The 27,691-nt window shown below is 36.8% G+C and overlaps 1 protein-coding gene across 8 annotated transcripts in view; it reads right to left on the minus strand.

Annotated features, from left to right (window-relative positions):
* ERC1 (ELKS/RAB6-interacting/CAST family member 1) overlaps positions 1 to 27,691 on the minus strand; it is a 289,471-nt gene that overhangs the window by 111,886 nt on the left and 149,894 nt on the right. For 6 of the 8 annotated variants that reach the window (XM_082042957.1, XM_082042956.1, XM_082042955.1 and 3 more), the window contains 2 exons: positions 23,002 to 23,137; positions 7,896 to 8,027 (listed from right to left, as the gene is read on the minus strand). In XM_082042957.1, coding sequence (XP_081899083.1) covers positions 7,896 to 8,027; positions 23,002 to 23,137 — 268 coding nt within the window. The remainder of the gene's footprint in view (positions 1 to 7,895; positions 8,028 to 23,001; positions 23,138 to 27,691) is intronic. The other 2 variants (XM_082042960.1, XM_082042958.1) reach the window with 1 other exon arrangement.

Here is a 27,691-nt window from a genome sequence, read left to right on the forward strand (position 1 = left end):
CATGGCAGACAGTTTAGACATAATTGAATAATATTCAAAGGAAATACTTAATGCTGTGCTACATGGCACAGCATAGATTGTCAGTATATATAGCACTGATTGACTCTCCAAAGACAAAAAATTCTGAGATGATGTATTAACTCACTAGAAGCAGTGAAAAAATGGTAGGCTAATTCCACATACAACTTTAACACTCTTTCCCCAAAAGACATTAAGGGTCACGAACATAAATACATGAAAGTTATGATGTGAAAGCACACGCATTGCCACGAAAAAGTTGAACATGTGGCTAACTGAAGATGAACAGTCTCACTGGCAAACTCAGGAAAGTTTCCACCTCCGCTAACTTGTGGAAGAAAATCTCTAGCATTGTAGTTAAAAGAAAGCAAGCAGCACAACATAGAGACAATAACTAAAAAGTAATCCCGCCATACTGAGCCAGCTGAACTCAAGCTGAAACTCGGTGAAGGCTTTGAAGGAATGTGACGGTAAAGAGCAGTACAGCAAAGTCTGGCAGCTTTTGTGCGAATAGGAAATGTTTGAAAAAGAAGAGGCATACTCAATTTAATGAGCCTCAAGTGTGTCACTTTTCTGTGTTTCTCTGTATAGGATAATGGTCTGGAAAGGAACACAATGTCTTTTCTTGCACTTCATGGATTTTGGGGAAAAATTGATTATGTCAGAAAAAGGAATTTATATGTTAATTTTATGGATCTAATGTACAAGTCTAATGAACTTTTCTAATGCTTAAACCTACATATTATTGTATCACACATCTAAGATCACACTTAAAGAACACAGCTGGAAAAAGGGAAAGAAATTCAAAATGAAAAAAGCACAAGACTAGCTTTAAACAAATATTAACACAAGTATTTGGCTGGATCCGTACAATTCCAAGAAAGCATTCATGTAACCAAATCTGCATGACTTTCTCCTTCAAACCAGACTCAAAGGTAACGCAAGACTTTGATTTTTCTCTTGAGCCACAACAAATAAAATACCACCTAGAGGTAGATACTCGAGAAAATAATGTAACAGGTAGAGAGACTTTGTCTAGAATAATTTACTATAATAAAAGGCATAATGTGAAATCAATATTCATCTATTAAACAATAATCAGGGATAAAAATCCAGACAAAATGACCTTAAAACCAGCATTTCCACAACATTTCTATGTAATGGTTTCCATCAGTATTCCTTATTTCATTAAATCTAAAGGTGACTTATGTGGAGAAATGCTCAACGTATATTTTGAACAGAAGTTAATTATCCTTTCAGTGTCCCCAGTTCTCCTAAAAGACATCAAATTTTGCCCACTTTGCAACCTTAAACAAGTGCAACAATTAAACAAAATATTTAGAACTTTTTTTCTCCTATAACGTTAGAAAAATATCTATTCTTAATTTTTTTTTCCTATTCATTCTTCTTTACTGGAGACAAAAGAACCCTAAACAATATAAGCCCCCATCTAGGCACAGCTGAGCACATCTAAGACAGAAAAGAAGAAAAATTCCACTCCGTTCTACCTCTTTAAAAATATGTTACTGAATACAGAAGGAACTACATGTTATAACTGGCACCACGATCACCCTTCCCATGTAAAGAGTGTGACTAAATACAAATCTGGGTTTTTCTAAAGGAAGGGGCTATGTAATCCATTTAAATACCTGGAGAGAAGTAGTAACTTTGGGGAGAAGCAGTGCTTCTAAAAATGACTGCAAACATATTCATTGACACACAGGGCACAGTCAACTCTACCTTGCCAAAATGTTTTCTCTAACCAAAGGAAAAGAATCAGACAAAAGAATGAAAATTAAAAAATGGTATCTTGAAAATCAATGGCAAGACTACACTTCACGCTGACAACTGAGTTAAAAAGCTCTAAAAACAATTTATATCAGTGAAAGAAATTAAAATGTAACCTTTTCAAACTTATTAAGACATACAGAAGAAGAAACAAAAAACATTTATTAAAAGCAAACTGTTTAGCATCTGTTACAGAGCAGTCAAGATCCTGACATTTCTACAGTGCTCAGAAAACACCTATAGGTAAGTGGTTCATGAGAAATCCCACTTTATATTTTCCATTTTCAGGGACCTGTAGGAAGTAACTTAATCTGTCAGAAATGGTGCTGTGAGATAATTCCAACACTCAACATATTTTAGAAAATATTTTAGATCTATTTCAGTAACAGAATGCTCAGCACAAAAGGTACATGTTTTAATTTATTTTGCGCTTTTAGAAGATACTTGATAAGATAGGGTCCAATATATAATAATTCTGTTTTCAGTGTAGTTTCTATTCTTACAAGAAAAGGCAGTCTAAGCAATAAATGTTAGAAAATTAAAACAGGACCAAAACAGTGGTCTGATGGAAGTGCAAATGAGAGGTGCCATTCAAAACCTGGGTAGAATTACTGTATAGTAACTTACAGGTAAGAGAAAGGGCTCTTAGAGGCTGTACTCTATAGACAAACTGCTGTAAACCTTGTACTTACAATAGGTAAATCCTGTTGAACAGGAGATAGGGGAAAAGGAGAGAACTGTGGAAGAGGTTCTGTTGAGTTATTAACCAATTTCATATTTAGTTTTCCTTAACAAACAGATACAAATTTCAAACTAGGCACATACGATAGAGAATTTCAGGAGTCTTGTTATCAACATATTTTACATGTAATATGCGCCTGTAAGAATATTAAATCCTGCTGAAACAACTTATAAAGATAGTGGCAGGAAGGAATTAGCATAAGAAAATACATTTAAACAATACATTACTATTACAATTTTCAATATTTTATTTTTTCTCAAAAGGCAAAGCAGAGGAATCTGTTATGTGTAGGATAAAAAGATACAGTGTATTAATATAGATACAGCTATTTATAGGTCTACATATTTCACCTCATTTAAGATTTCCTAATGAGAACCATAAGCTCAAAAAAAGCTGATGAGAGGTGTCAAGACCAGATGTCTAACTCAGAAATTTCAGTTTAAGTAACTACTTAAGGAAGGAGGAATGAACAGGTAATGGCCAGTGTTTAATGTGCTTATTTGCCATTTTAGGGTAAAGAGTTAGATGTCAGCTGATACTATATAGAGTGAGAGTGTGTTTAAGCAGGAGTTGATACTGATGAGAGAACAGAGCTATACTGCTATCAATGGAAATACTATTTAAAATTCTAAACCCTACTGCTTTTCAGATTTGAAGGAAATGAGAATAAGATAAACATATGTGGCAGTCAGGCAGTGCACCATCTCACTCATTGAAATAGCAGGCTGTTGTAAAGGCCACAATAACAGCTTCTCATAAAAATATTTTTAGTAATAATATTATACTAAGCAAATCCTGCCTCCATTTGTCAGTCCTGCCCCCACAGTTGAATGCCACCTCAGATGTGCCTCGAGTTCTGGATCCATGAACCAGATCAGTGAAAAAATTCCTTCAAAATAAGATAATTCTTATCATGAATTAGGTCACTGCTCCACTCCACAACATGGTCCCAGAAGGACCCAGGCTGGGAAAACTGAAGGGACATGCCCTGAAGTATGGGGATGAAAATGAGCAAAGAGAGGGAGGGTGTAAGTATCTCAGGTCAGTACATATTTGTGAACTATGCCCTTCAATAATGAAGGCTCAAAATGCAAGTTATTGTAGTATTGTGGTCCTTGAGCCAAGGACCTGACGCTACTTATTATTGATTGACACTGAATCACAGAATCTGAACTTCTGTCTCACTTTGTTCCACAAAAAGGGCCTTATTCTTTCATGAAGATCAAAACACGTTTTCAGCATTGCTCTGCGAATAGTGCTGATTATGACTAAGTTGACATATAAGATAACACCCTGTCTCCTGCTACAGGAGAAGGGATGGTAAGATGCACCAGGACAGTGAAAGAAAGTTTGGGAGCAAGACAGGGCTTTTTGTCAAAGACAATCTCCAGCAGTTTCTCCTAGGAAGTAAAACAACCACTCTGTTTTTGGGTAGGAAAAAACCTCTTCTTCCTCCTACCCCCAATCCTTGAGGAATGTAACGATAGTTTTACTAAAGTAAACTCAGATTTGGTTCATTCAGAAAAATCGCCTGGATCCACATTTGTTTTTGCCATCTCTAATAGAAAGAACTTTATAATAGAAGTGTTTATCTGAGAAATCCTACCTTTAGCCTTCTGGAGAGTCCTTAAAAAGAAGTCTCCATATACCTTCCGACCTTCAATCTAGAGGGCTGAACTAGTGGGATCAGCCACAGTTGTCCATAACCCCACAGCTGTAAGGCATTTACAGTAATATTTACATACAGGATTCAGCAGGTGCATCAACAAAAACAGGTGAATATGTTAGAAAGAACAAACTTGAAGAACTTTCCAGTCTTTATATGTATGCAAGACTCCCTCATCTGCTTTCTATGTGGCAGGCTTTCTGTTAGACAGAACAATAAGGTTAATAAAACTGTGTCCAAGTCAGTGGGTGCCCTGCTCCCAGTGGGAAATGCTCAACTTTATTTTTGTGACAGATGCCAAAAGAACAGGTCTAAGATCCTGAAATAAAGAGAAAGCTTCAGTCAGCGGGAGGCATCTTGCCATATATAGATTGTGTGTTAACACGGTTAACAGACTGATATCTTCAAACAGTTATCTGAGAACCATGAAATCCTGAGTAGCTTCAGGGACACTGTAATTCAAATCTGAAGCCTGTAAAATACATGGAAACCGTACATCATGAGATGATGGAGGGTAGGATTGCACAACACAGGGCTATAAAACCAACATCAAATATCGGGGCAGAGGTACACACAAATGAGATGTCCTCATACCTTGAACCACTTAAAGCCAAAGTGGTTGACCTCATGCACTGATTCATTAAACAGCTTCAGACAGGCAGTGAAGTGGCAGAATGGTAGAAAACAAGATAAACAGAAGAGAGGAAAGAAAAAGCATGCAATTAAAAGCAAATTGTAACCAGTCTGGACAACATTAACATTTAAAAATCATACATATGATTCATACTTGGTCTAAGAATGATCCTAGCCTATTATTGTTTGTAAAAATAAAATTATATGCTATTAATACCATATAGAAAACAGAGCCTTGCATTTTAAAACTCTAAAGCTATCTGAAGGTCTCTTTCATAATTCTACAAAGAACCTCCACAGAACATAATAAAACAAAGGGGGCATTCTTTTAAAGTAATTGAAGGGAAGTCTCTTCCTCACCTTGGAAAAATAGCTGCTTGCCATCACTTGTGTTACTTGACTGTATTTAATTGATAGCAAGCCAAAATCCTATTGGACAAAATGGGGCACAGCAGCTCTCCCAGTGCTGTCTGGAACAAGACACTGCGGTTATTTTCTTTCATGCCATCTTGCTGGTCATGTTTTAAAAACCATAATTGGTCAGAGCTGGTAGTTTAGTTCTTCTACTGGAATAAGACACTGCTGTCAGTCATAGACGGTAGAGGTGCTAACCTTTCCCTCTTTCAATCCTGCTGCTTCCAACCCACCCTTCTTTCTCCTCCTCACTTCTGTACACATACTACATCCAAATTAATTTCTTTTTCACAATACTGTTGCCCACCATATTTCACCAATCTTTTCCTACAAATCTTCATCCTCGTGGCTCTCTTCCCCTCCTCTCAGTCTCTCTCTCTGAACCTTATGGCTTATTGATCCTCAGGCTGCACATTCCCTTGCTTTGCCTTATCTCTCAGATGGTACACCCAGTTCTGACTCTCTATTCACTAGCTATTCTTCTTTTTCACCAGGCTCTGAATGTCTGATCTCATTATGTGCCTCTCATTTGGCTTTGCTGGTGAATTCTTTTGAAAAGCCTCCTTACAGCAAAACCTGAAATTTGTGCATTTTTCCAAAGCACTACTTTCTTTGTAAACAAAACTTCCCTATGACAACAGTTCCCTGTTTTACTAACCCAGACTTATTTCTTCTCCTCTCCAGAACAAACCTGCTGCTAAGACCTCACAGGGGACAGACATCTACGAGGAGCTCATGCTTGACAGTCTGAAAAGGCGGCGTCCTTTCCACCTTGTGACTGCAGTCTTCCTCACTACTTAATTTCTTTTCATCTAGGACAGAACTTCCACATTTTCATTAATCTTGATGGCATCTTTGACTCAAAACCTCCTTTAAAAGGTTATTTTAAAAAAATCTAGCAGAATGTATTCAATGGAATATCTCTGATATAAGACATTTCTGATTGCTTCTATGTAACTGCAGTTCTTTGGTAGGATTTCTTAAGTGTCTGGATCTATGCAAAAACATTTCTTGTGTAGGTTGTGCTCATCTGTGTAGTAACCCCCTTGTCTGCAGTTTTGATCATGTTAATGCTACTATCCTGCCTCTTTGTTAGTGCACCAAATGTAAGCTACACATCCTTTGCAAACTGTACTACGACCACCTTTCACTTCCAATACTGAGATGACCTGTGATCATCCTCTAACACAAGCTTCTTTAGGCATGCATAAAATCTGTAAATGTTCATCTTTGTGCTTACTTCCCACACTTCAGATACTTACAACCCCTACAAAATTAACACACTACCTTCTTCAAAACCTTCCCTCAAAAAATTCATCAAGCCTTATGCGTCTTGTTCTGTTTCGAGCACAGACATCACAAAAGGGTAAATTCTATAGGCTGCTAGATGCTCAAAGAATATAACAATGGTCACTTCATCTTGTAACAAAGAAATATAAAAATTATGAGATCCTAGGCATCAAATAATACACTATTTTGTTTACTTTTGCATCTCAGCATAGAACCCGCTCCTTTGTGAGATGTATTTTCCTTTCAAGAAGATCTAATCTTTGATGTGGTATTCACTACCTGATGAACATTGCTACTTCAGGCATTTTTTTGAAGGCTACAAGACGTTTCAAAAGAAGGCATTTTTGAAAGTGAATTTCATAACATTGTCTAGGATCTTAGGGTACAGAAGCAAGAATTACCTTCAATATGTCTGTCAGCAAACAGCTGAGCTTGATTCTAGCCTAAAGAGAAACAGCTGCTTTCTTCCTGAAAACTTGGATTATTACTAAGGTATTTGTATCTTCCCTTTCATTAAAGTATGCGACATAAGGACACATGTCGGAAAAAACCTCTTAAAACATTTTAAAGTGCACTTAGTCAGAACTTTTAAAATTTAAATAACAAAAAGGAGATCACTCCATTGCAATGCAACTGACCAGCTGCTCCTGTTTGCTAGTTATGGTCAAATAAGGAACAGTGAAGAACACTGAAGAGGCTCACAAAAAGCACAGTAAGCACATCAGGTTTAGCTCCTGCTTAACAAAATCTCACAGAATTTTATTCTACTTTCAGTGTGTTTTCTTGGTGATTACTTACGTGAGTTAAACATCAGGTATGTACAGGATTCTTCTGAGTGTCTCATCAGTGGCATAAAATCAATTAATGCATAAATGTTTACACTTGTGGCTTCAGCACACAACAGTGTATTTTCTGTGTGTATGCTTGGCTCAAGCCAAGGGATTTGGGTCTTTATCCAGTTGTTTTGCAAGTAAACCAGACTGTGGTCCATGAACACAACCATGCCAATAAATACATTCCATGAACAACACAATGAACCTAAGTATGCTTACACATAGGAAGACAGCTTTGACAGGCAAGACAGATCAGAAGAGTTAGTACTTAATATTTTAAAGCTCAGGGTACCTTATGGTCCTTTTTAATTTCAAGAAGATCTTACCTATGAAATACAACTTATCATGAAGGCTTTGCAGACTTTATGAGTTCTGCTACCCAATGTTGGAGCAGATATACAGGATCATCAAACAAAACGAGCTGCGTTTCACAGCAAAGGAGGGAAAACAAGGCTTTACTGTCTGGTTACTTTCCTAAGAAGACTACCAGTGACTTGATAAGATTGCAGACCTGTTTCTCAGCATTCATCCTGGCTGACTCCTCTTGTGCTAGCACCATTTCCCGCTCTGCAGTTATCTGAACACTTTCTCTGAGTGCCTCTTCCAATTCTTCAATCCGATCATCCTTTTTACGTAGATTGTCCTGGAAAATGATGGGAGACTAGGTGAAGATGACTTGATTGGAACTACAGCCTTTTAATCAACCAAGTTTTACGCCAACCAAAACGTGTTTCTCCCTCCCAAGGTGCAACTGCAGGCAAATTATCTTCACACAAAGGAAAGATGAAGCGATGCAAGAGTAGGAGGAAGATTACGAGTAAAGAGAAGGAGAAAGCTAGCAAAGCAAGACCTCATAGCAAGAGTGCTTGCCCTCTGTGTTGGACGTACACGGTCCTGTCAGATTATACAGCACAGATAAGCAAGGGTTGTCGGTAAATAAAGATTAGTAAGCAGTTCCAAAGAAGCAGAGAAGCCAGAACTGGCAGGAAGGCAGCAGGCATTCAGCATTGCCCATTTGCTCACACATTCACCAGCAGATGAGGTAAGAAGGGAAACACAGCGCTGCAGTTTGGAATTTGCCATTTCCAGGTCAAAGGGGAGAAAAGCAAACATTAACCAAATAGAGTTTTCCATTGTTCAGATTAAGTCTTGAAGGAAATTTTTCATCAAAAACTCCCTAGGAATTACAAAGGGTTCATCTCGGCTGTCTGAACCTCAGGCATGCAAGTATCAAGACCCCCCTTAAAATTTATTCTTCGATTAAGAGCATCTTCACAGTTGCAAGTTCTGATGTCCCTCATATATTCAAAGACCATTGAAGAAAACCATATTACTCCTCAGAAAATATACTGTTTCACTGGTTTATACAAAGAGTGTAACTTAGAAAAACGATATACAAAACTGGTGTTGTTATTTGTAAATGAGACGCTCCTTACTTTAATACTGCTAGGAAAATAAACATATATCTCTGGTTTCTGCTGTAGCAGCTTGGACAAAAGACTGCAAAGCAGGCAGTCCTGATCATGACTGCTTAACAAATCCATCAAAAATGAGCAGCTTGATGGAAGATTTCTGCATTTCTTGTCTTGCAGATTGGTTTAGATCATAGGGTTCAGATGAGCTATTAATGCACATTTATGTCATCATATGGGCTTTTTAGCCACCCCAGCAGCAGGGGAAGAATAAGAAACATTTCTCTTTGGTTTTTTGTATTTTACTTTTTGTCAGATTTACTCCTTTGTCTTCCATCCTTTTGTATTTAGGACTGAATTTTTCCACTGTTTCTTCAAGAGTGTTTCACACCATATAAAGAATAAGGAAAAAGATGACTGACTTGGAAAAAATTTGACCTTGCAACCTTCATAATGCAAAAATTAGTCATTGGAGTGTAAAGAATGAACCTGACTGATTCCTTAATTCCTGCTTTCTAGCATTTGAGATACATCACCAAGGATATTTGTTGTATGAACACCATTTCTGGCAGCCTCAAAACTGACACTTTCAATGAGATGTTCCAGCAGAGAGGCAAAGCTTTGTATCAGACCACTGCAAGACTTCTGGCACCACTGGCCTTGCATAGAGAACGGCTGACGTTCAGCCACTAGCACAGGCAACGGTATTTGCTTTCCAAAGCGGAATCAAAGGGCAAGGGGCAAGTAATTGCTGATTTCTAAAGAAACAAATAGATCTTCATTTCAAAAACAGGAGTTGCAGAACATGTTTGCATACTTTTTGAATCTCTCTGAAACACTGATAGTATCTTCCAAAACTACTTTATGGTTATGATCAGGCTAATTGAAGACTTGTTGAAAAGAATAGCAAAAAAACCCAAAAAACAACAACAACAAAAAAACCCCAACAGATAATATTAACCATTCCAGACATGAAAACTATTTACTTGCCCATCTGCATCACACAATAAATACTGACTGTAATTCTTGATATATTATTAATGGGTAGCCAAAGAAGTGTGGAAGAGTAGCTCTCCATTTCAAACAACAGAAGTGGGAATGGTTCATTTGAACAGCCGCATGTAAAATGGAAACTGCTTCAAAATAATAATGCAGAATAAAACATTCCTGGTTAAAAACCAAGCAACCAACCAACCCTCACAAAAACCAAACAAGTGTTGACTTACAACCAACTGCCTAGAAATTACGATCTTTTAACTTTAGTCTAATACTAATAACCCATCCAGGAAGGAGAGATTAGTCTACATTTTTTCGCTTTCTGCCTCAGGCAAACCTAGTTAAAAGATGTCCAAGTTTACACTTGTAAAAGTGTCACAATGTGTGTAACCACCTTATGAAACCACACAAATGCCTGGCAGGAGTAGCAGGTTGTTGCTTCACAACACAGCACCTCCACTAGTGCAGAATAGTCTCAAGACACTTTAAAATAATTATTTTGTTTCTACCTCTTTGATTCATAAATCATTGATAAGCATTTGAATTATTATTTTTTTAAATACAAGCTGCTGTTTCAAACAAAACATACTAACAGAAAAAAGTAAACAAAAGCAAACCAGCATGTTTTTCCAGTTGTTTGGTGCTAAACTCTGAAACATGAGAGGCTCATGCTGACCTTCAACCTGTGCTGCTGCTGCTTTCCTCTTTTTAGTTACATGAAGTAGTATCTCTTTACTGTGATAAGCATTAAACTCTGGAGAAAAACTTCTGTTAACTATAACTACAGTTATAACATTTTTCCTGCAGTGACTGATCTCTGAAGCAGCAGACTAGAGTTGCTTCATATATACATTAGAACATGGCACTGAGGGCAAATTTTTCTTCCTTTATTTTGATAAAATTGCAGAATGACAAACGGTGGCAGTCTCCTTTCATGTAGCTTATACAGATGACTATTCAGAAAGGAAAAAAAATATATATTAACTTACTTGTATGGTAACTGGATTCTTCAAGATGTATTACCTACCCAAATATCTCCATAACCTTCCTCCCCTCTCCTCCTGAGTCCCATGTGCATGAAACTCCAGGGCAGAGATGGAATTAAACTGGGATAGAGGAGATAGCTCTGCCTTTATGCTCACTGGTGGCAGCACAAAGGAAATGAAAAACCCATTCCACATCACAGGAGTGCCAAGAGTTCAGGCACAATAAACATTTTTGCTACCCATACTATGATTCTGTGGCTGATTTGTATGCAAGACTCATTCCAATATATGTCTGTGTGAAAGCCTGAAAGGCAAGGGAGGTGTGACTGACACACATTTCTGGGCTTTTTCTTTCACTTCAGGAAGGAAGTGGTAGGATGTCCAAGTGATGCATGTTAAAAGGATCTATCGATTTTATCTATCCTGCATTCATGAGATGTGTAATCTGCCATGAAGTTTTATGTAAGTGCATGAAACAGTATATGTTTTCACTGAAACATTTAGGTTCAATTAAATCTGAGGTATCCTGGCAAACTTCTTCATAACTGTGTCTTGAGCTAAACTCACAAAGGTCTTTATGGTCTAATTTCACTCTTTGAATTGGAATGAAGGTGGATTTCTCTAGTTAATGCTTGCGAAAGATTAGTTAACAGTTTGAGAAGGCAATTAAATGCTTCTTTTAACTGTTAAAAATAGTTTTAGGACTAGCCAGTCACCTAGGTAGGCAAAGATAATTTTCACCTAGCCCTTTAATTAATGCAACAGCACATTTTGCCTCTGTGCACTCATACACCAGAAGAACACAGTACTGGAAGTGTTTTGAAGTTGGAGCCAATTATTTCTTAAACAGTGAAATCATTACATCATGACAAGTGAATGAGAAGACAGGAAAAGGACAAACAGTTATAGACACAGGCCTAGAAGGTAAAGGCAGAAATGATTATTCCTATGAGAAACTGGCAACATCTCTTCCTGAGAGCTGCCATGCTTACTTTCAGCACTTAAAAGAGGCCTATAAGATTGGGACAGAATTTTAGCAGGGCCTGTTATGACAGGACAGGGCGTAATGGTTTAAACTAAAGCAAGGGAGTTCAGGCTAAACATGAGGAAGAAATTTTTTACAATGAGGGCGGTGAAACCCTGGCCCAGGTTGCCCAGAGAGGTGGTAGATGCCCCATCCCTGGAGACATTCAAGGCCGGGCTGGACGGGGCTCTGAGCAACCTGATCTAGTTGCAGATGTCGCTGCTCATTGCAGGGGGTTGGACTGGATGACCTTCGAAGGTCCCTTCCAACCTGAACTATTCTACTTTTCTGTGACACTTATTCCCTGTTACTCTAAGCTTGGTGCTCCCAATACAGCAATTCCATAGGTATATTGGTTTTGTACAGGCACTTCTCATTAGCAAAAACCTAGACAGACTGAAGTACCTTGCCAATACTAAGAACCAGGTTTACTATTTAGCAGCTCATGCAGGGTGCCAACAGCTTTCACATTTTGCTTCAGCTTTTGCAAATCACCACATTTGTATTTTTTAAAACCTATAGGGACTGTGCTTCCATATAACCACAGTGGGTCACTGTATGGACTATAGGAATGAGACCCAAGGCTGACAATATAGCTGTGAAAGGGTTCCCAAGTGAGCAAAAGCAACAGATGTCTGTAATGGGGTTGGGGTTTTGTTTGGTGTTTTTGTGTGTCTGGTTTTGTTTGGTTGGTTGGTTGGTTTGCTTGGGGGTTTTTTTTGGTTCTTTCATTTGCTTTCTCTGTTTGTTTTTTTTTTTTTTTTTTGAGAGGCTAACTGGGAAAATGCTACTGTAAAAAGATTTCTTCTTCACACATAAATCAATGCTATGACTCAAGACTCCTAAATTGATATGGGATTACAGCAAAAAACAGTGGCAGTTCTAACTAACTGCCCTATTGAATTGAACCTAACAAAGCTTGAACCCATTTGTTATTCCCTTGACACAGCCCTATTTGTCTGAACTCTGCTTTCCGATGCCAGTCCTATCACCATCACTGTACTAATACATCACAGTCATTTTAAGACCTACCTTTCTTTTCTCATTTTCGATCATTAAGCAAAAAAGAACCACAGAAGCAGCACATATGGACAGCCAGCTATGAAAGTTCACTCTTTTTCATAGCTGAACATACAACAAAAATTGCCAGTGATATAACACTACTTAGGAAATGTTTACCCAGAAGTTGATCTCATTGAATCTTGCCCATTCTCTCATTTTCAAAGGGAATTCCTGCAATCACATCCAGTCTTACACATTCATTCTAGTCTCTAACGTCCCCTTCTAGATTTTCAAAATAGAGATTATCAAAATAATTTTACATGTCAAAATTAAATTATTAATGGGTCTCACATTGTCTAGAAACAGCCCAACACAGCCACAATCCCCGTGGAAGCTAGATACACCAAGTGAAGTTAATTTCAACGAAAAGATCTGTCTTGGCACAACCTGGATTCAGCTACTAACCAAACATATACATATTAATTTAGGAAAATGTATGGCTTAAAACAGTAAAAACTGGTTTCTGTTCTTCTCAATACCTTTACCAGTAAATGCAGAGATCAGTTTTACTGCTGTATCTGAAAATATAAGGACACATTTGAAAACAGGAAATAAAGATGACTTGGATACAATAACAGCAACTTAAAAACAAATCAGCAAGAAAAGGGTCAGGAAGAATGGAATGACTCAGGTGTGTGGCAGCATCTCAATTCATGTGCACGTATGGAACATGAAACCAATTAGATACAACTGATAAGATCAGAATACTGAAAAGAAAAAGATAAAAACTGGAATTTTAGATACTATCATCATCAGAAAATCACGAGTTTAAAAATACTGAAATGAAATATTTGAAAAGATTCCTTGTCTGTTTTCACTCTTACACTGATAATATTTCAATAAGCAACATGGCACCACAGCTCTTGGAAAAAATACCCTTTAAATGCATTGGCATAAATAACCAAAAGCATGACAAAGTGGAAACTCTTCACAATCTGAGAAATTCTTGCTTCTTTGCATGAAATTCCAATTGTTTCTATAAAAGCCTGAACGAGTTCAAAGGAAAGAGAAAAAGAGTTATTGTTTTTCTTTAGCTGTGACTATTCCAAAATGATCATCTATTGTTCTCAGCCTGCAAAGCTGGAAAAAATACTCCCCAGCTCCTGTCTTCACTCATTTCTGTTCCATGTTCAAGTGTTTAGATTTATGTAATGTCTGTTTAAACAGAAGCTCGTCCTCATGTTTACTACTTTCTTCCTTTTCTACTTCTGCCATATCCTTTCTGTGGTGGACAGCTCGCATCATTGCACATTATTCAAGAGGTGAATGCACTGCTGATGTATACAATGGCATAGTGGTATTTTCTGCTTTGTCCTTTAATATTTTTTCAACTTCTTTTTTTTTTTTAATAGTTCTGCTAACCAATGATATTTTCATGAAAATATTTATTCTGATTCAAAGATTGTTGTCATATGGTAATATAGCTAGATGAGATCCTGTTGTGTGTACATACATTTAAGACTTTTTCCTGACATATACTAATATGTACTCATAATGAATTTAATCTGCTATTTTATCTATGAGTTAGTTATGAGATACTTGTGGAGCTATATAGGCTGTCTTTCATTTAAATGTCCTGAATGAATCACAAAATATAATTCAGAAATTTAGTCCTATTTACAGAAAACACAACATTTGCCATTTTTAACCAGACCAGTACCTCAGCAAAAAGCAATAATTGTTCCACAGCACTGGAACATAAATACATATGCACTTACAATATGAAAATCATTTACAGTTTAAGAATACTCAGTGATTCTTCAAAAGAAGGAAGAGAAAAGTACTTGCGTGGTGACTGGCATGGGGAAGAAAGCTGTGCACTAGAAGGGCACGGGCAGCTGCTGTTGGGACCATCAGTTCCTTTTGCTTTTATTTCCTTGCTTTTCATGCTCTGCTTTGGCAAAACATCTGAAGATACCAAGACTTGGGTAGAATTCAAACACCACCAACAAAACCACCACAATGTCCTAAACTGAATTTGTTGATGAATTTTAACTGACTATAGACATTTTGCAGAACGTTAAGGAGATCATCCTCCTTTAAACCTCAGTAAAAGACTAAGTGATGCCAATCTGCTTAGTTTTTCCCACCACCTGCATTCAGATCTGAGCCTACCTCAAACAAAACTCAACAGCAGAAAGGACTGGTGCTGACTTTTAGTATTTTACAACCTTCTGTCATTACTGGATACATGATTTGCAGCCTAAGCTTCAATTCCAGCTAATATTTGCATGTCTCAGAGTAGTTGTTCTGATATGCCTTAAAAGTGTGTAAATTTTACCCAAGGAGTAAAATTTAATAGGAAAAGTTTTAATTAAAAGCTGAAGAGCCTTGTTTCCTATAGAGAGGAAAAAAAAAATAGTTTTAGGGTGATGGCAATTTGGGCAGCTTTGTAAGCAAGATTAAGGAATAACACTGAATGAGAATGAAGTATATTAGGTTTATTATGAAATCAATCAGATGAAACTTTTTTCAGGAAATGCCGAAACATTTGCTACCACATTCAGAGAACTAATAAAAATCCACATGTATTGATTTTTTTTTTTAAATAAATTCTTAATTCTGTCCGTCTTTAGGTCCCTACCCTCACCCCATCCCCTTTCCTTTTCTATTGGGCGAAACATGAATAAGGCAGAATAGCAATTTTATTAAACAATGAGACTATGAAATGAACTACAGCAATTGGGCATTTTTATTCTTGGGGAGAGATGAGTTAGAAACTGTTTTCAACACAGCAAGTAACAAAAGAAAAAAAGCTTGAGGGAGAAGTAAAAAAAAAACCAAAAAACCAGAAGAGGGAAAAAAAGCAAAAATATTGCCATTTCTCAGGCTCATGAAATAAGACACTAAAATGAAAAGAAAGCTGTTCTTCCCCTTGAATGTACTCCTATTGTTTTGTTTAAATCTGGCCCTCAATGTTTTCTGCTCTCAGGAGAGATCTCCTCACAGGAACCACACCATGTTGTCAACAGTTCCATTAATCTCCCTGACAGCTTTTAGGAAAGGAGTTTGAACTCAGATACCAATCTTGGGGGGAGAAAAAAAGAACTAAAAATCCTTGCAAAAAACATCTAGTGGTTAAGTTTGTTGGCACACGTTCAGCTGTCCAGTCTTCACTGTACTTAGTTTCTGGCATTCCACGAAGGTACCAAGGCCGCTCTCTGCCAAACAGGCAAGAGAGTACAAATAAGCAGGTTTCATCTTCCACTGACACCTCATGTTTCTGCAGTAAAGACTGGGTGAAAGTGTGTCTGGAGAATAATATTCCTGATGGATCACAGAGAAATGTTAGGATGTAGGGAGTCCTCTTTCCTCTATTAAAAACTCTCAAGCCATATAATGGCTTTCTCTCACTACAAATCTCAATTTGCAGTTAAGGAAATACTGGGATAATTGGGAGACTGCCTAATGCTGGTTGTAAATAGCGACTTTCAGGAATTTTTTCCAGCTGTCTGTTCAAAACTGCAGAGCATTTTTACATTATATAAGAAGACACAGTCGAATAGTTCATCTTTTTTAAAGACGTGAAGGTAGTGAATATGTCTAACCTGAACATAATAAATGTATGCTAAACTAAACCGTAAAGTGAAAACAAATAGAACAGATGGCTAAGTGTCTATTAAGGGATATGTTTATCCATCCCAAATGTCCAAGTCTCTTCAAGCTTAGTTCTTGCAAATGTTATGGTAACAAGTATTCTGTAAGGAGTGCTCTCTTCTGGTCAAACATAGAAATAGTAATTCCTTAACATTGTATCTAATGTCATAAACATCCACTACCCAGAAAGCCAGATTCGGTCTCTATGAGAACTGCCATGTAAAATCTTAGAACAAGGTCACATAATTATTCTGGTATTCATAAATGTACATTATATTTTGGATGGAGGAAAAACCTGCATTTTCCTTCTTTAATAACACACCTGAACAATTCATATAGCAATGGAGATATCTGTTTCTGAGACAAATCGTTTTCATGTCAGAAAGTACATTATTTTTATTGTTGCTTCAACATGCCACACCGCACACCTAAGCAAAAATGAAGCTAGTGAGACCTTGTAAACACTTATTTGAAAAAATGGCTTTACTAAAACTAGAGGCAGTGCCGTCTCCAGTTGGCTCGTGGCTCACAGCTTACATTGTAAGAATGCTAAAACTCTAAAATCTCACAAATCCAAGAAAACTAAGAAATGGGAGAGGTAAATTTACACTTTTTAAATGGTCATCCATCTATTCATAATTCATACATTATTTAGGTCCTATAAGTAGATGTACCCAGGAATGCTTAATTATGAATTTTGAATTCCTGAAAAGAATGCTAAAATTCAAACCAAACCCCCTTCCCTGAGAAACTTCCCCTCACTTATAAGTCACAAAACCCTAGCTAAAAGGTCATTTTTGGAACTTCTCCCAGGTATCCAGGGAAGTTAGGAAAAGCTCTCTGGACAGGGAGAGTTATGACATGATAAGAACAAGAGCTGTTCTTTGTTGAAGCATCTGCCAGGGTTAAATATTTTCTTGTGTCTACAGTAACTGCACATACTGTGCTGAAAATCACCACTCCCCAAGTAAGCACAGAATGCAGCTTTTGTGGAACATTGTTTTCTGTAGCATACTGTAAAAGCTGATGGAAATTAAAATTGCTACTGGAATATTACATCACTAACAAATCGTGATGTACAGTGAAGTATCTATTGTATATGTATATCCTGTTTTCTAATGCATAGCCAGCTGTCACAGAATCTCTCTGAGTAAGGGTTGGAAGGTCAGTTGATCCCAAAACTACCTCCTGGCTAGCATTGTGTCTAGTCCAAATCAAAAAGGAGGAAAAATTTGCATAAATTTATTCCATTTGGGTTTTCATGAAGTATGGTTGTTCTTTAAAGCCTGTATTTGTTCATATCTGCTACATTTTAATTAACAAGAGTTCTGTGTAATACCAAGAGACAGATAGTAGAAATCTGATTCACATAATCTGTGAGTTTAGAATTACATTTTTGCTTAATTATCAAGAACATGTAACAATGTTAAGTTTTATCCTTTTTTTGTGAGCTAGGAATGATCTGGTGACTGACAAGAAAATGTATATACACCCCTTCAAAAAATGCCAACAAATTTCTTAAAAACTGAACTGCAAAGTGAATTCATATCCTCTCAGTGCTTTATGTCCTACAGGACAGGAGGAGGATGACCTAAGTCTACCATTTAGTGAAATTAAAACCACCTGCACAGGTGCTAATGGCACCCAGTCAGGCCTAAGGAACCTGCAAGGTTGGGCAGCACAGAGACTTACCCAGGGGTAGGAAGGCCAAACCTTCCTCCTGATGTAATCACTGTCTTAAAAGTACTGGGAGAGGAAGGGAGGCAGAAAGAACACCTTGATCCAAATAATTCTCAAAGATGGATCTGAGCTCAATGAGACAATACAGGGTGGACACATCAGACTGTTCTCTGGAATAAATCCTGCAGATATCAGATAGCGTTAAAGAACAGATTTATACCAGGCTGAAATGGAGGAGCTGACAGTTCCATGGGCCTTAACATGTTGTGCTGCACGATCCAAGGGATAAAGTACCCGCTACTCAGCTGGCAGGCAAGGCTGGAACCTGACATGGCAGAGGCCTGTACGGAAGAGGAATCAGCCAGGAACTCAGCACTTGAAATTCACTTATCCCAGAAAAACACATTAATACCATTTAACTAGCATAACCAATTTATTTCAAAGCTGACGATGCCTAGAAAGTTATGGAGGAAATCCTGAACTTTTCTTTAAATGTAAATGTTTCTTCAGGAGCTTTGTACACACTGCCCAAAAGCAAGTTCACAGATTAATTAGGGAAGCACAATCTGTATTTACTAACAGCCAAAATATGACAAACCATTATTTTCATTATGGCATGGTATTACCATCAACAAATCAGATGAAAAAAATGTCAGCCACCCTACCCTCAAGGTCAAATCATAGAATGTCAAGAGGAAATTCTTCTGTAATTTAAGACCAGATGTACTGGCCTTCACTTGGGTTTTCAGATTTTTGAATGTTCATATTGGCTGTATGTGCACAGTATGGTGCCTCATAAAAAATAGATCCTGACCTTTAATGAATTTAGAAGGCTTATTTGATGAGAAAGTATTTGGCTACCTATCCATTTCATCGAGTTTTGTCTGGATCCCAGTAACTGCACTATTGAACAAAAAATTGCACTTCTTTTTAGACTGAAGATTCAGTGCTTTCCACTAGAAGGCTATTTTTCCTATTTAATGCTCAATATGATAAAATGATTATAGAATCACAAGAAACAAACAACATATAATTGAGTAAATAATTCATGGATTAGGAATGATGTATTAAATTATCTAGACTTGGGTGTGAAAAAGAAGAAAAAAAATCACTTGGTTTTACAGTTGTTCATTAAAGCATTCAAATATATTTTACACAGCTTCTGGACATATAGTTTGTCAGCAGCAATTAGAGACTGATAGATAGCTACTGCAATACAGAGCCAGTAGTACACAACTCTATGTCATAAAATATTCTGAAAACTCCTCCTAAAAACTCTGGAAGATGCTGGAGGGACAGGACAAGAAATTATGCATACTACCTTAAAGATATCAGTTCTAAGTACCCATTCAAATATGTTGAAATTGCAGTAAAAGTTACCTTTCTAGGACCAGACAGCATATCAATTCCTTTTCACAATAGCCAAGCTTTAGTTACTTGAAACATGAATTTTCTACTCCAGCCCAACAGCTTGTTTTTTTATTCTGCTTATAGACCAGACACTCGTTAACCTCTCAGATCTCTGGAGAGTTGTGGTTTAAGGGAACCCAGGAGGAAAAGACAAATTTGGAAAGCCATTTATCCATCTCACTAGAATTGAGACATTATGGTTTTCATTCTTCCCCCACTCCCCAAAATACCAAACTTCCATCATCGGAGCTCTCTGAATAAACGAACATTTTGTTACTGGGCTCAGGAAGAAAGAAACCACATGCCTGTTAGAGACACAGCGAGGAGGAGTGGAGTATGTGCTTGGGAGCGTGTTTATTTGACTGGATTGCAGACGGTCAACCGAAGAACATGCAGATCATATATTTTTAAGCATTTCATAATGTCTTATTAATTCCAGCCAAAACCACCAATACCAAAATTATCTGAAATTGGTGCTTGTGTGTCCTGACCCCAAAGCCAACAATGGTTGCATAAAAAAAAGCTACGTTCCTCTCAAATTTATTTTTATTTTCAATTGATTAGAAAGCAGTGTCCTTCAGAGTCAAAGAAGAAGACAGGTCTCCATAACTAACAAACTGAAATTGCTCCTGGCTAAATTTTACTTCCAGGAAACCAAAATGTTGCAGTCCTTGAGAGGGAGGCTATAAGCGGAAGGCTCTTCTAAAGGAAAGAGTTTTTATTGAACCTGTCCCTTGTCATTAAACACTCCATATTTTACCTCAGCCTGATATTTTCATTAGAGCATACAGACCTTTTTCATCTGTGAATGAAAGCATTCCCTTCAGCCCTGTGTCGAATATGGGAAAGGCTCTCTAAAATCGAGCCCACCCAAACAGGACAATTAGGTTCACAAAAGCCGGAAAGGCACTAGGGAAAATCAAGTAATATAAATAGCGTGAAAACGTATACATTTCAATGTTGACTATCACATCCCACTTCAATCTGAATTTTTTACATGCATTTATTAGTAATAATATATATTTATAATCTCAGAAATTCTTGCATGTAATTATACACTAAGCAACAGATACCAGTGCAGAATAAAACAAAACATAAGCAAAGTGGAAAAAAAAGTATGTACTGCTGTATAAACATCTTTAATTAGAAAACCTGAATGTAAAATGGTAAAGATAATAAAATCACACACTGTGACATCTTTGTCCCCAGTTTTAGCTACCATATTAGACCATCAACCTAGAACAAAGTAACAATGGAGAAGAAGAGAAAAATATCAAACAACTTGGCTTCCTCAAAAGAGAAAACTGGTTATTTGTATCATGCTCCTAGTTGTAAGTTGGTTAACTTTGAAATTAAAAAAGGTAACTGTTTAGAGTACAATTATATTAACTATGCTCTTCATAGTTTTACATCTATGATCTCTCTATTGCTAAAATACTTCACAAGTAAAGAATTGGATAGTACATTGCAAGGACTTCCTGTGTTCCTGCTCCAGCGGGGGGATTGGACTAGATGATCTTTTGAGGTCCCTTACAATCCCTAACATTCTGTGATTCTGTGACAGCTACACATTCTTAAAGAACTCTGATACAATGTAGCTGTACAATCTCTTTGAAGTATCAGGAACTGTGGTTGAATAGTTTTAACAGGACTTGAAGTTATCAGTAACCAAAGTATCACAATTTATCCATTTATCCATTACATAATTTACTGTTTCTTTATTAAAAAAAAAAAAAAGAGCAGTTTCAATATGCAAATAGGAGCTGAGAGAAAACAACTTTCAGACTTTTACCAAAGCATTCCGTTTGTGTAAAAGAAAGAAAAAATAAAAAGGGAAAGAATAATAGTGGGGGGAAAAGCCAGAAAAGAAAGCCATACCTTTTAAAATCTGAAAGCGCTACATAAAAACAAAGATGATCTTGTGGAATGGTGTCATTCAATAAATACACCATGCACACAATTGCAAGGCAAATATCAAGTACCACTTACCTTCTCAAACTTAAAATATAGATTTTACTCAGATGCAGATTAGAACCCTAACCAAATATTGTATTAGTTTTAGGAATTTCTAAAGACATTTTATTAATACAAGGAGGATTGTGTTATTTAAACTTAAGCTGCCACAAAACGAGGGCCTTGTGGATTGCCATAGAATTGCCACAAAACCCATTAGCAGATGTAGAAATCCCATATCCCAGCCTTTTATAAAAGTCTGCAGTTATGACATAATTTTCATATAGTTGGAGCTTAACTATTTCAGTGCCCTACATATATAGGACTGGTATTGAGGGGGAAAACCTCAGAATGGTTCATGTGAGAGAATTCCACATGGACACATGTTTCTTTGGTTTCTTCAAAAGTTCTTAAAGGACTGAAACCATCTTCCTGGAATTCCACAGAACAAAGAAGTATCTGTTCACGTTATGGAGGGGATTTATCTTTGCTAGTGAACTATTACAGTTTATTCTGTGTCTTCATTGTAGACGTATTAAGATACCTAGCTGGTAACAAGAAATGGGATTTAACCTAAGATAACAAAGGAAAACGCCTATGAGAAGGCTTGCTCTCTAAAGATTTTAAAAATTATTTTAATAGACCTCAAGGGTAGAGTACCGTTTCCATGTTTATTTTCACTGACCAAAAGGAAAGTCATTTTTGTAAATTAAATAAATCATAGCAAAATATCTATCATCTCCTCACTTATCATCATGGTATCTTTGCTTTATTTCATGGCAATACTTTAGCATTTTTATGACAGCACTTGAAAACTTACCATTTGATAAAACATCTACAGCTAATAACACATGGAGAAATATTTGACTTGCTTTCATACCAGTGACTTTTATATGCCTAGGTGGATTTGAGGTAACCAGATAAATCTGTGGGGCTGCAGCATGTTACAATTTAGAAAATAAAGCAAATGGACTAGTAAGCATACCAAGAATTCATGGGGTAGAGTAGGATTTTGCTGTCAAACAAGGATGAGTGAACACAGAAAACATGGTCCTCCAGTTATTCCACAATAATTTCAATTCACTATAAGAATACTTACTTGGTCATCTCTCATTTACTGAAGGCACCAATATAAGGTAAAGCCAGCTGGGAAAATACACAAAACAGCTAAAGAAAAAAGCTGTTAGAAGAGCAGCGAAGAAAGAAACACTACACCAATCTCAATACCAAAATGATAAAATTATTCCAATGATGCACTTCATAATGGAGCTAACAGTTAAAACTAGTTTACCCTTTTATGAAAATGGAGTAGACTATGAAGGCAACTGAGAGAGGCTGCTTTCTTTGAAGCACTCTGAGATAGACGTGTCCTTTTAAACAATCAGTAACAAATTTCTTAGGTAACAGCTATGAAAAGGGATCAGGAATTACAGCGGAGAGCGAGTCAGCTGAGCCCGGCTGATGGGCCACATTGCTTTAATTGAATTCCCATGTTACCTGAAGCTGTTGGGAGCTGTCATTAAGGTTATCCTCTCGTCTCCTGGCCTCCTCCAGCATCTGTGCACTCTTCTTTTTCTCCACTTGCTCTTTGTGCTTCAGATTTGCTACTTTCTTATTTTGATCTTTAACTTGCCTGTAAAAGAGAAGAGGACTCAGCACGTGGTCCAGAGCAGGCCTGCTGTCAGCCCCAGCACTGGTGAGTTGGACCGGGGAACAGGGGAGCCCTCAAGTACCACCATTTCATTTGCAGAAGGTCATCAATGCCAAACTCATCCTCAAGCGTTACCCTCAACTGTTAATTCAGCCTCAAACCCCCACTTCATTTTGCGTATTACCATTAACCCAAATGTAGAAACTTCTGAAGGGAAAACCTTAATTATTATTTGGCATAAGCTATTAATCAAAAGATGCACCTGCCCTCTTGGGACTAGAAATCTCTTCTCTGTTCATACACTCATGTACATATAAAATGCAGACATCTAATATCCTATTTTGCTTTGGGTACCACTTTATCTAATGCAAGGAAAACAGGAGGATCTGAAGGAAAAACTAATGAAACGTGACTTGAATACAGGGGACTACCTACAAGATCAAAGCAATCTGTTTCCAGAAGTAAAACTATTTCTTTTCAACCTCAAGTTCTAGTTGTTTACTAGATATTTTGAGGGATTTTCTATCCTTTCTTTTTACAGAAACAAGACAGAACAAGGAAGAACAAACTATTTCAAAAAGTGCGTATAGTTTCCTTTTCACTTGCATCTATGAATTATTTTTGATGATCCTGGCAACTGCCATTGCCTGCAGCCAGGGTTTGGCCTTTCTGGGCATTAAGACACAAGGAGCATTGAATCTAATTACAGACCCTTTAATCTCAGCCTCCCGACCACAGAGAACTGAAGTCTAAACTTTTAGTCCAATCAAAACAAAGCAGGCTAGCTTTGCTTCCTCAGCCCTTTTCTCTGTAATTATATCTGGAGTTTGGATTTTGGAATAAAAGACAGATTCTTTGGTTGCAAGATTTCCCCAAAACATCATGCAAGTAGTAGAGATGGCTCTTTAATTTACTGTTTAGAAAGCAGAATCATATACTAGCTTCCTATATGGTATGTTATCCACATAGAGAGGGAAGCTGTTTCTTCTCTGTTTCAGAAGTACTTTTAGAAGAGATCACAAACAATTGCTTTAATATTTTCTTCAGAACACATGACAGAAGTACAATCAAGAACAAGAACGTATCTCTTTGCAACACGTATCTTCAAATTATGTGGCATATGGCTAATGAGTGCTTTGAGTTCTCCCAAAAACATGTAGGTTCAACGCTGAGCTCTGCTTTTGGCAATGTAAGCCAACTGGAGCTGGGAAAATTGCAAAGACAGCAAATTTTCCTTGGTGCTAAACAAATTTCTATTAGTGTGAAAAAGTGCTGATGGGCCTCCAGAGACCAAGAAAAAAAAGCAAGTCCTTTTCTGATGATGTTAAAAAATTATTGGCATACTAACTACCTTGTCCAACAGTTGCAATTGTTGTGAGTCAGGATGCTTTTCAAACACAACCAGTATAATTGTTAAGTTATTCTAACCCAGTGCTGCACACTGGCAAAGGGCGCATTGCCCAGTTTGAAAGCAGACTTGTTCAGTGATTAAACAACTTATTGGAAATATTATGTTGGCACTGACCCAGCTTGCACAATACACAGTTCTATCTGTCCAGTAAAATAAACATAGAAAGTACAGCTAAGTCAATGCAGAAAATGAAAATATGTAAGCCTAACACATTCAACTTCTAAATTAAAATTAGGGAAAATAATTCTTTTTTTATTAACTTGCAAACGTATATTCACCTGTTGGGAAACTGATCTGCATTACTGTAATCTACTGGTTAGATAAGAGACAACAATACTAATAAAGCCACAATCCTCATCAAAATATGTCTGAAGTAGATAATCTCCTGCATGGTCCAAAACGTTTTCAGACAAAAGATGTATTTCAAAGAAAGGAGTAATTATAAAGATATATACTATTGACAATCACCTTCTCATGTCTGACCTGAAATTAACGTCTTTCTAATATGCTAGGTGGATATTTTGAGACAAACTCAAGCTTTCCTAAAGCAGTTTAAGAGATGGACATCTTGAAATCAGCTAGTGCTTGTAATACTCAGCTCAATCTTCATAACCATCATACTGTTTGGAAACTTGAATTCATCTGCAGGATAGAACTAAAACTCCACAATTCGAATGTCATAAAGCAACGAAAGTTGGGCAATAAACCTTTCAAACGATACAGGTATCTATGGCATTAGCCAAAATTTCCCCAACTGTTTAACTATATAAACTGAGAAGGTTGTGTCAAACTTGAGATCTATAAATCTAAAAGGCTTGCAGATATTCCATGCATGAAAACTCATCTCATCTTAGCTCAATGCCCCAGTACCAAATGATAATTCTCACTGTTACAATACTTCACGCAGGTAATTGTGTAAAACGTTTAGCATATGCAAGCCCAGAGCCCTTGAACATTTGCACCATGAAAGAATCCATGGTGCAGTTCTGTAAAGAATCCTCTTCTCTGTCAGATAACTTTCAGTCTTCAAAGTCAGATAATAATGTTTTCATATATACAAACATTATTTTTAAAATATTTAAATACACACATACATTTTTAATATCAACAGACCTCAAAAGCTTCATTAATAGGAATCATCGAATTCATGGCTCAGTAAGACAGTTCTGTTACTGTTTTGAACAACGAAATATAACATGGTTGTTATAGAACATCTTCATACCACCACTGAACAATGTGCAGAACTGGACCACATACTGAACTGGAACAATAAAATACAGAACATATGTGCCTTAAGTGAGCACGCTGCAAATGGTACATCCTATGAGGAGAGAGTCAAGAGGAAAATAAAGATTTGCCATAATCTGTGTGTACAAGGACACTAATAAGGACTGCAGAAAGAAACAAAGCTCTGGAATTCCCTCAGTTTGAGAGCTTCATTTTGTGAACTTACTGTTCTTTTAGCTCTTTTGAATGCAATTACACATATATACAGCACATAACCCTGTCAAAGGGACAGTGAAGTTTTAAAGAAATCCTTCATCTGAAAGAGAATTTTTATTAAAACTGAAAAAACTGCACATGATTAGAGATAGCACGAATTAATTGCAATGATGGTGCAGGTTAGCATGTACAGTAACTGAGTAAACACCAATTCCTCATGTAAATGTGGAATTCTCATCATAAAGAGCACACGAATTTCTGAAACATGGGACTACAGAGACAGAAAAGAATGCTGGTGATTCGAATAAAAACCGGAGAGCCGGGTCACATTCAATGAGATAAAGCTTGAAAGAAGAATATCACTGGAACCAGCAGAAGCAATAACAAAACTAACAAAAGCAAAACTACCTCATCTCAGAAGAGGTTTGTTCTCAGAGTCACCCTCAAATCAAATAGTAAAAACTTTTCTAGTCATATATAAAACAAGAATCATCTAATGAGAATGTTTATTATACTGATTTACAGTGAAGAATCCCACTCAGTTTGGAAATAATTTCTTTTACATTTTTTAATAGCAATTTTCAGATAATTACTTTTTTTGAGGTACAGATCCTAAAAAATTTAACACTTGGAAATGAAAAATCTTTTCCATTGCTTAGAATCTTTCTCCATTTCACAATATGTCACGTCAAGTACTGTTACAATGAATATATTAGAGAAAAGGAAGTGGAAACAAAATCAGGCTTCTAATTTAGAAAAATAAAATGCGAAGTCTTTCGACAAAAGACAGGCCAAAATTTTCAGAATCAGTCATTTCACATCCTTTGATTTTGGGTGCCTAATTTAAGCACAACACCTGCTGAAAGAAACCCATAAAATTTCTCAATCTGGACACTGAAAAGAACTATTAATTTTCTATGATTTTACCCCTTTTTAATCACAGAGCTCCACCAATTAAAAAAGCCACACCTTTCCACTTCTCTGCGAAACTCCTGAATTTCCAGTGATGAGGTATAGCTGAACACTATAGGAAATGAATGAAAACAATCAGAATAAGCAAGAGTTTTCCTCCCTAGTAAGATTAATTGCTTTATAGGCCTTACTGTTTATTAAAGCTTTTATGAAATTATTTTTCTGTACTAACATGAATATGTTTTTGCATTTTAATACTAATCTCACTATCTTTTATTGTAATGTACATCAGCATATAAAGCTGTTAATTCTTTCCTCATATGGATATTCATGCCACATGTTAATGTAACATAAACTATTATCCTCATCTGGTTATCTTTTCTGGCACAATTTCAAATGCTCTTCTTCTAAAATAAAAGGTGACAAAATGTTAACTGAAAATATGCGTAAGTTAATTTGAATTTTAAAATTATATTTTAATATATTTTTTCCTTTGCAGTTATGTGGCTAACGCGTAGCAGTGTCTTTATAATAATCCAAGTAAACATTTACAGATCATTCGAACCATCAGAGAAGCTTACCTTCAAGACAAAATGTATACGCACATACTATATTTCACCTAATGAGTACACGGAATAGGAAAAAATATACAGATCTTGTGCACAGCTATAGGAACAGCCTGTTTCATTCATCTGACTTGGGTACTCAGAAAATATTTCTATGTGTCAGTCAGCCATGTCAGAAAGATTGTTTAGCTTGAGCCTTCATTG

This window comes from Streptopelia decaocto (genome assembly GCF_964273445.1).
Source record: "Streptopelia decaocto genome assembly, chromosome: 1".
In the NCBI taxonomy this organism is placed as follows: Eukaryota; Metazoa; Chordata; class Aves; order Columbiformes; family Columbidae; genus Streptopelia; species Streptopelia decaocto.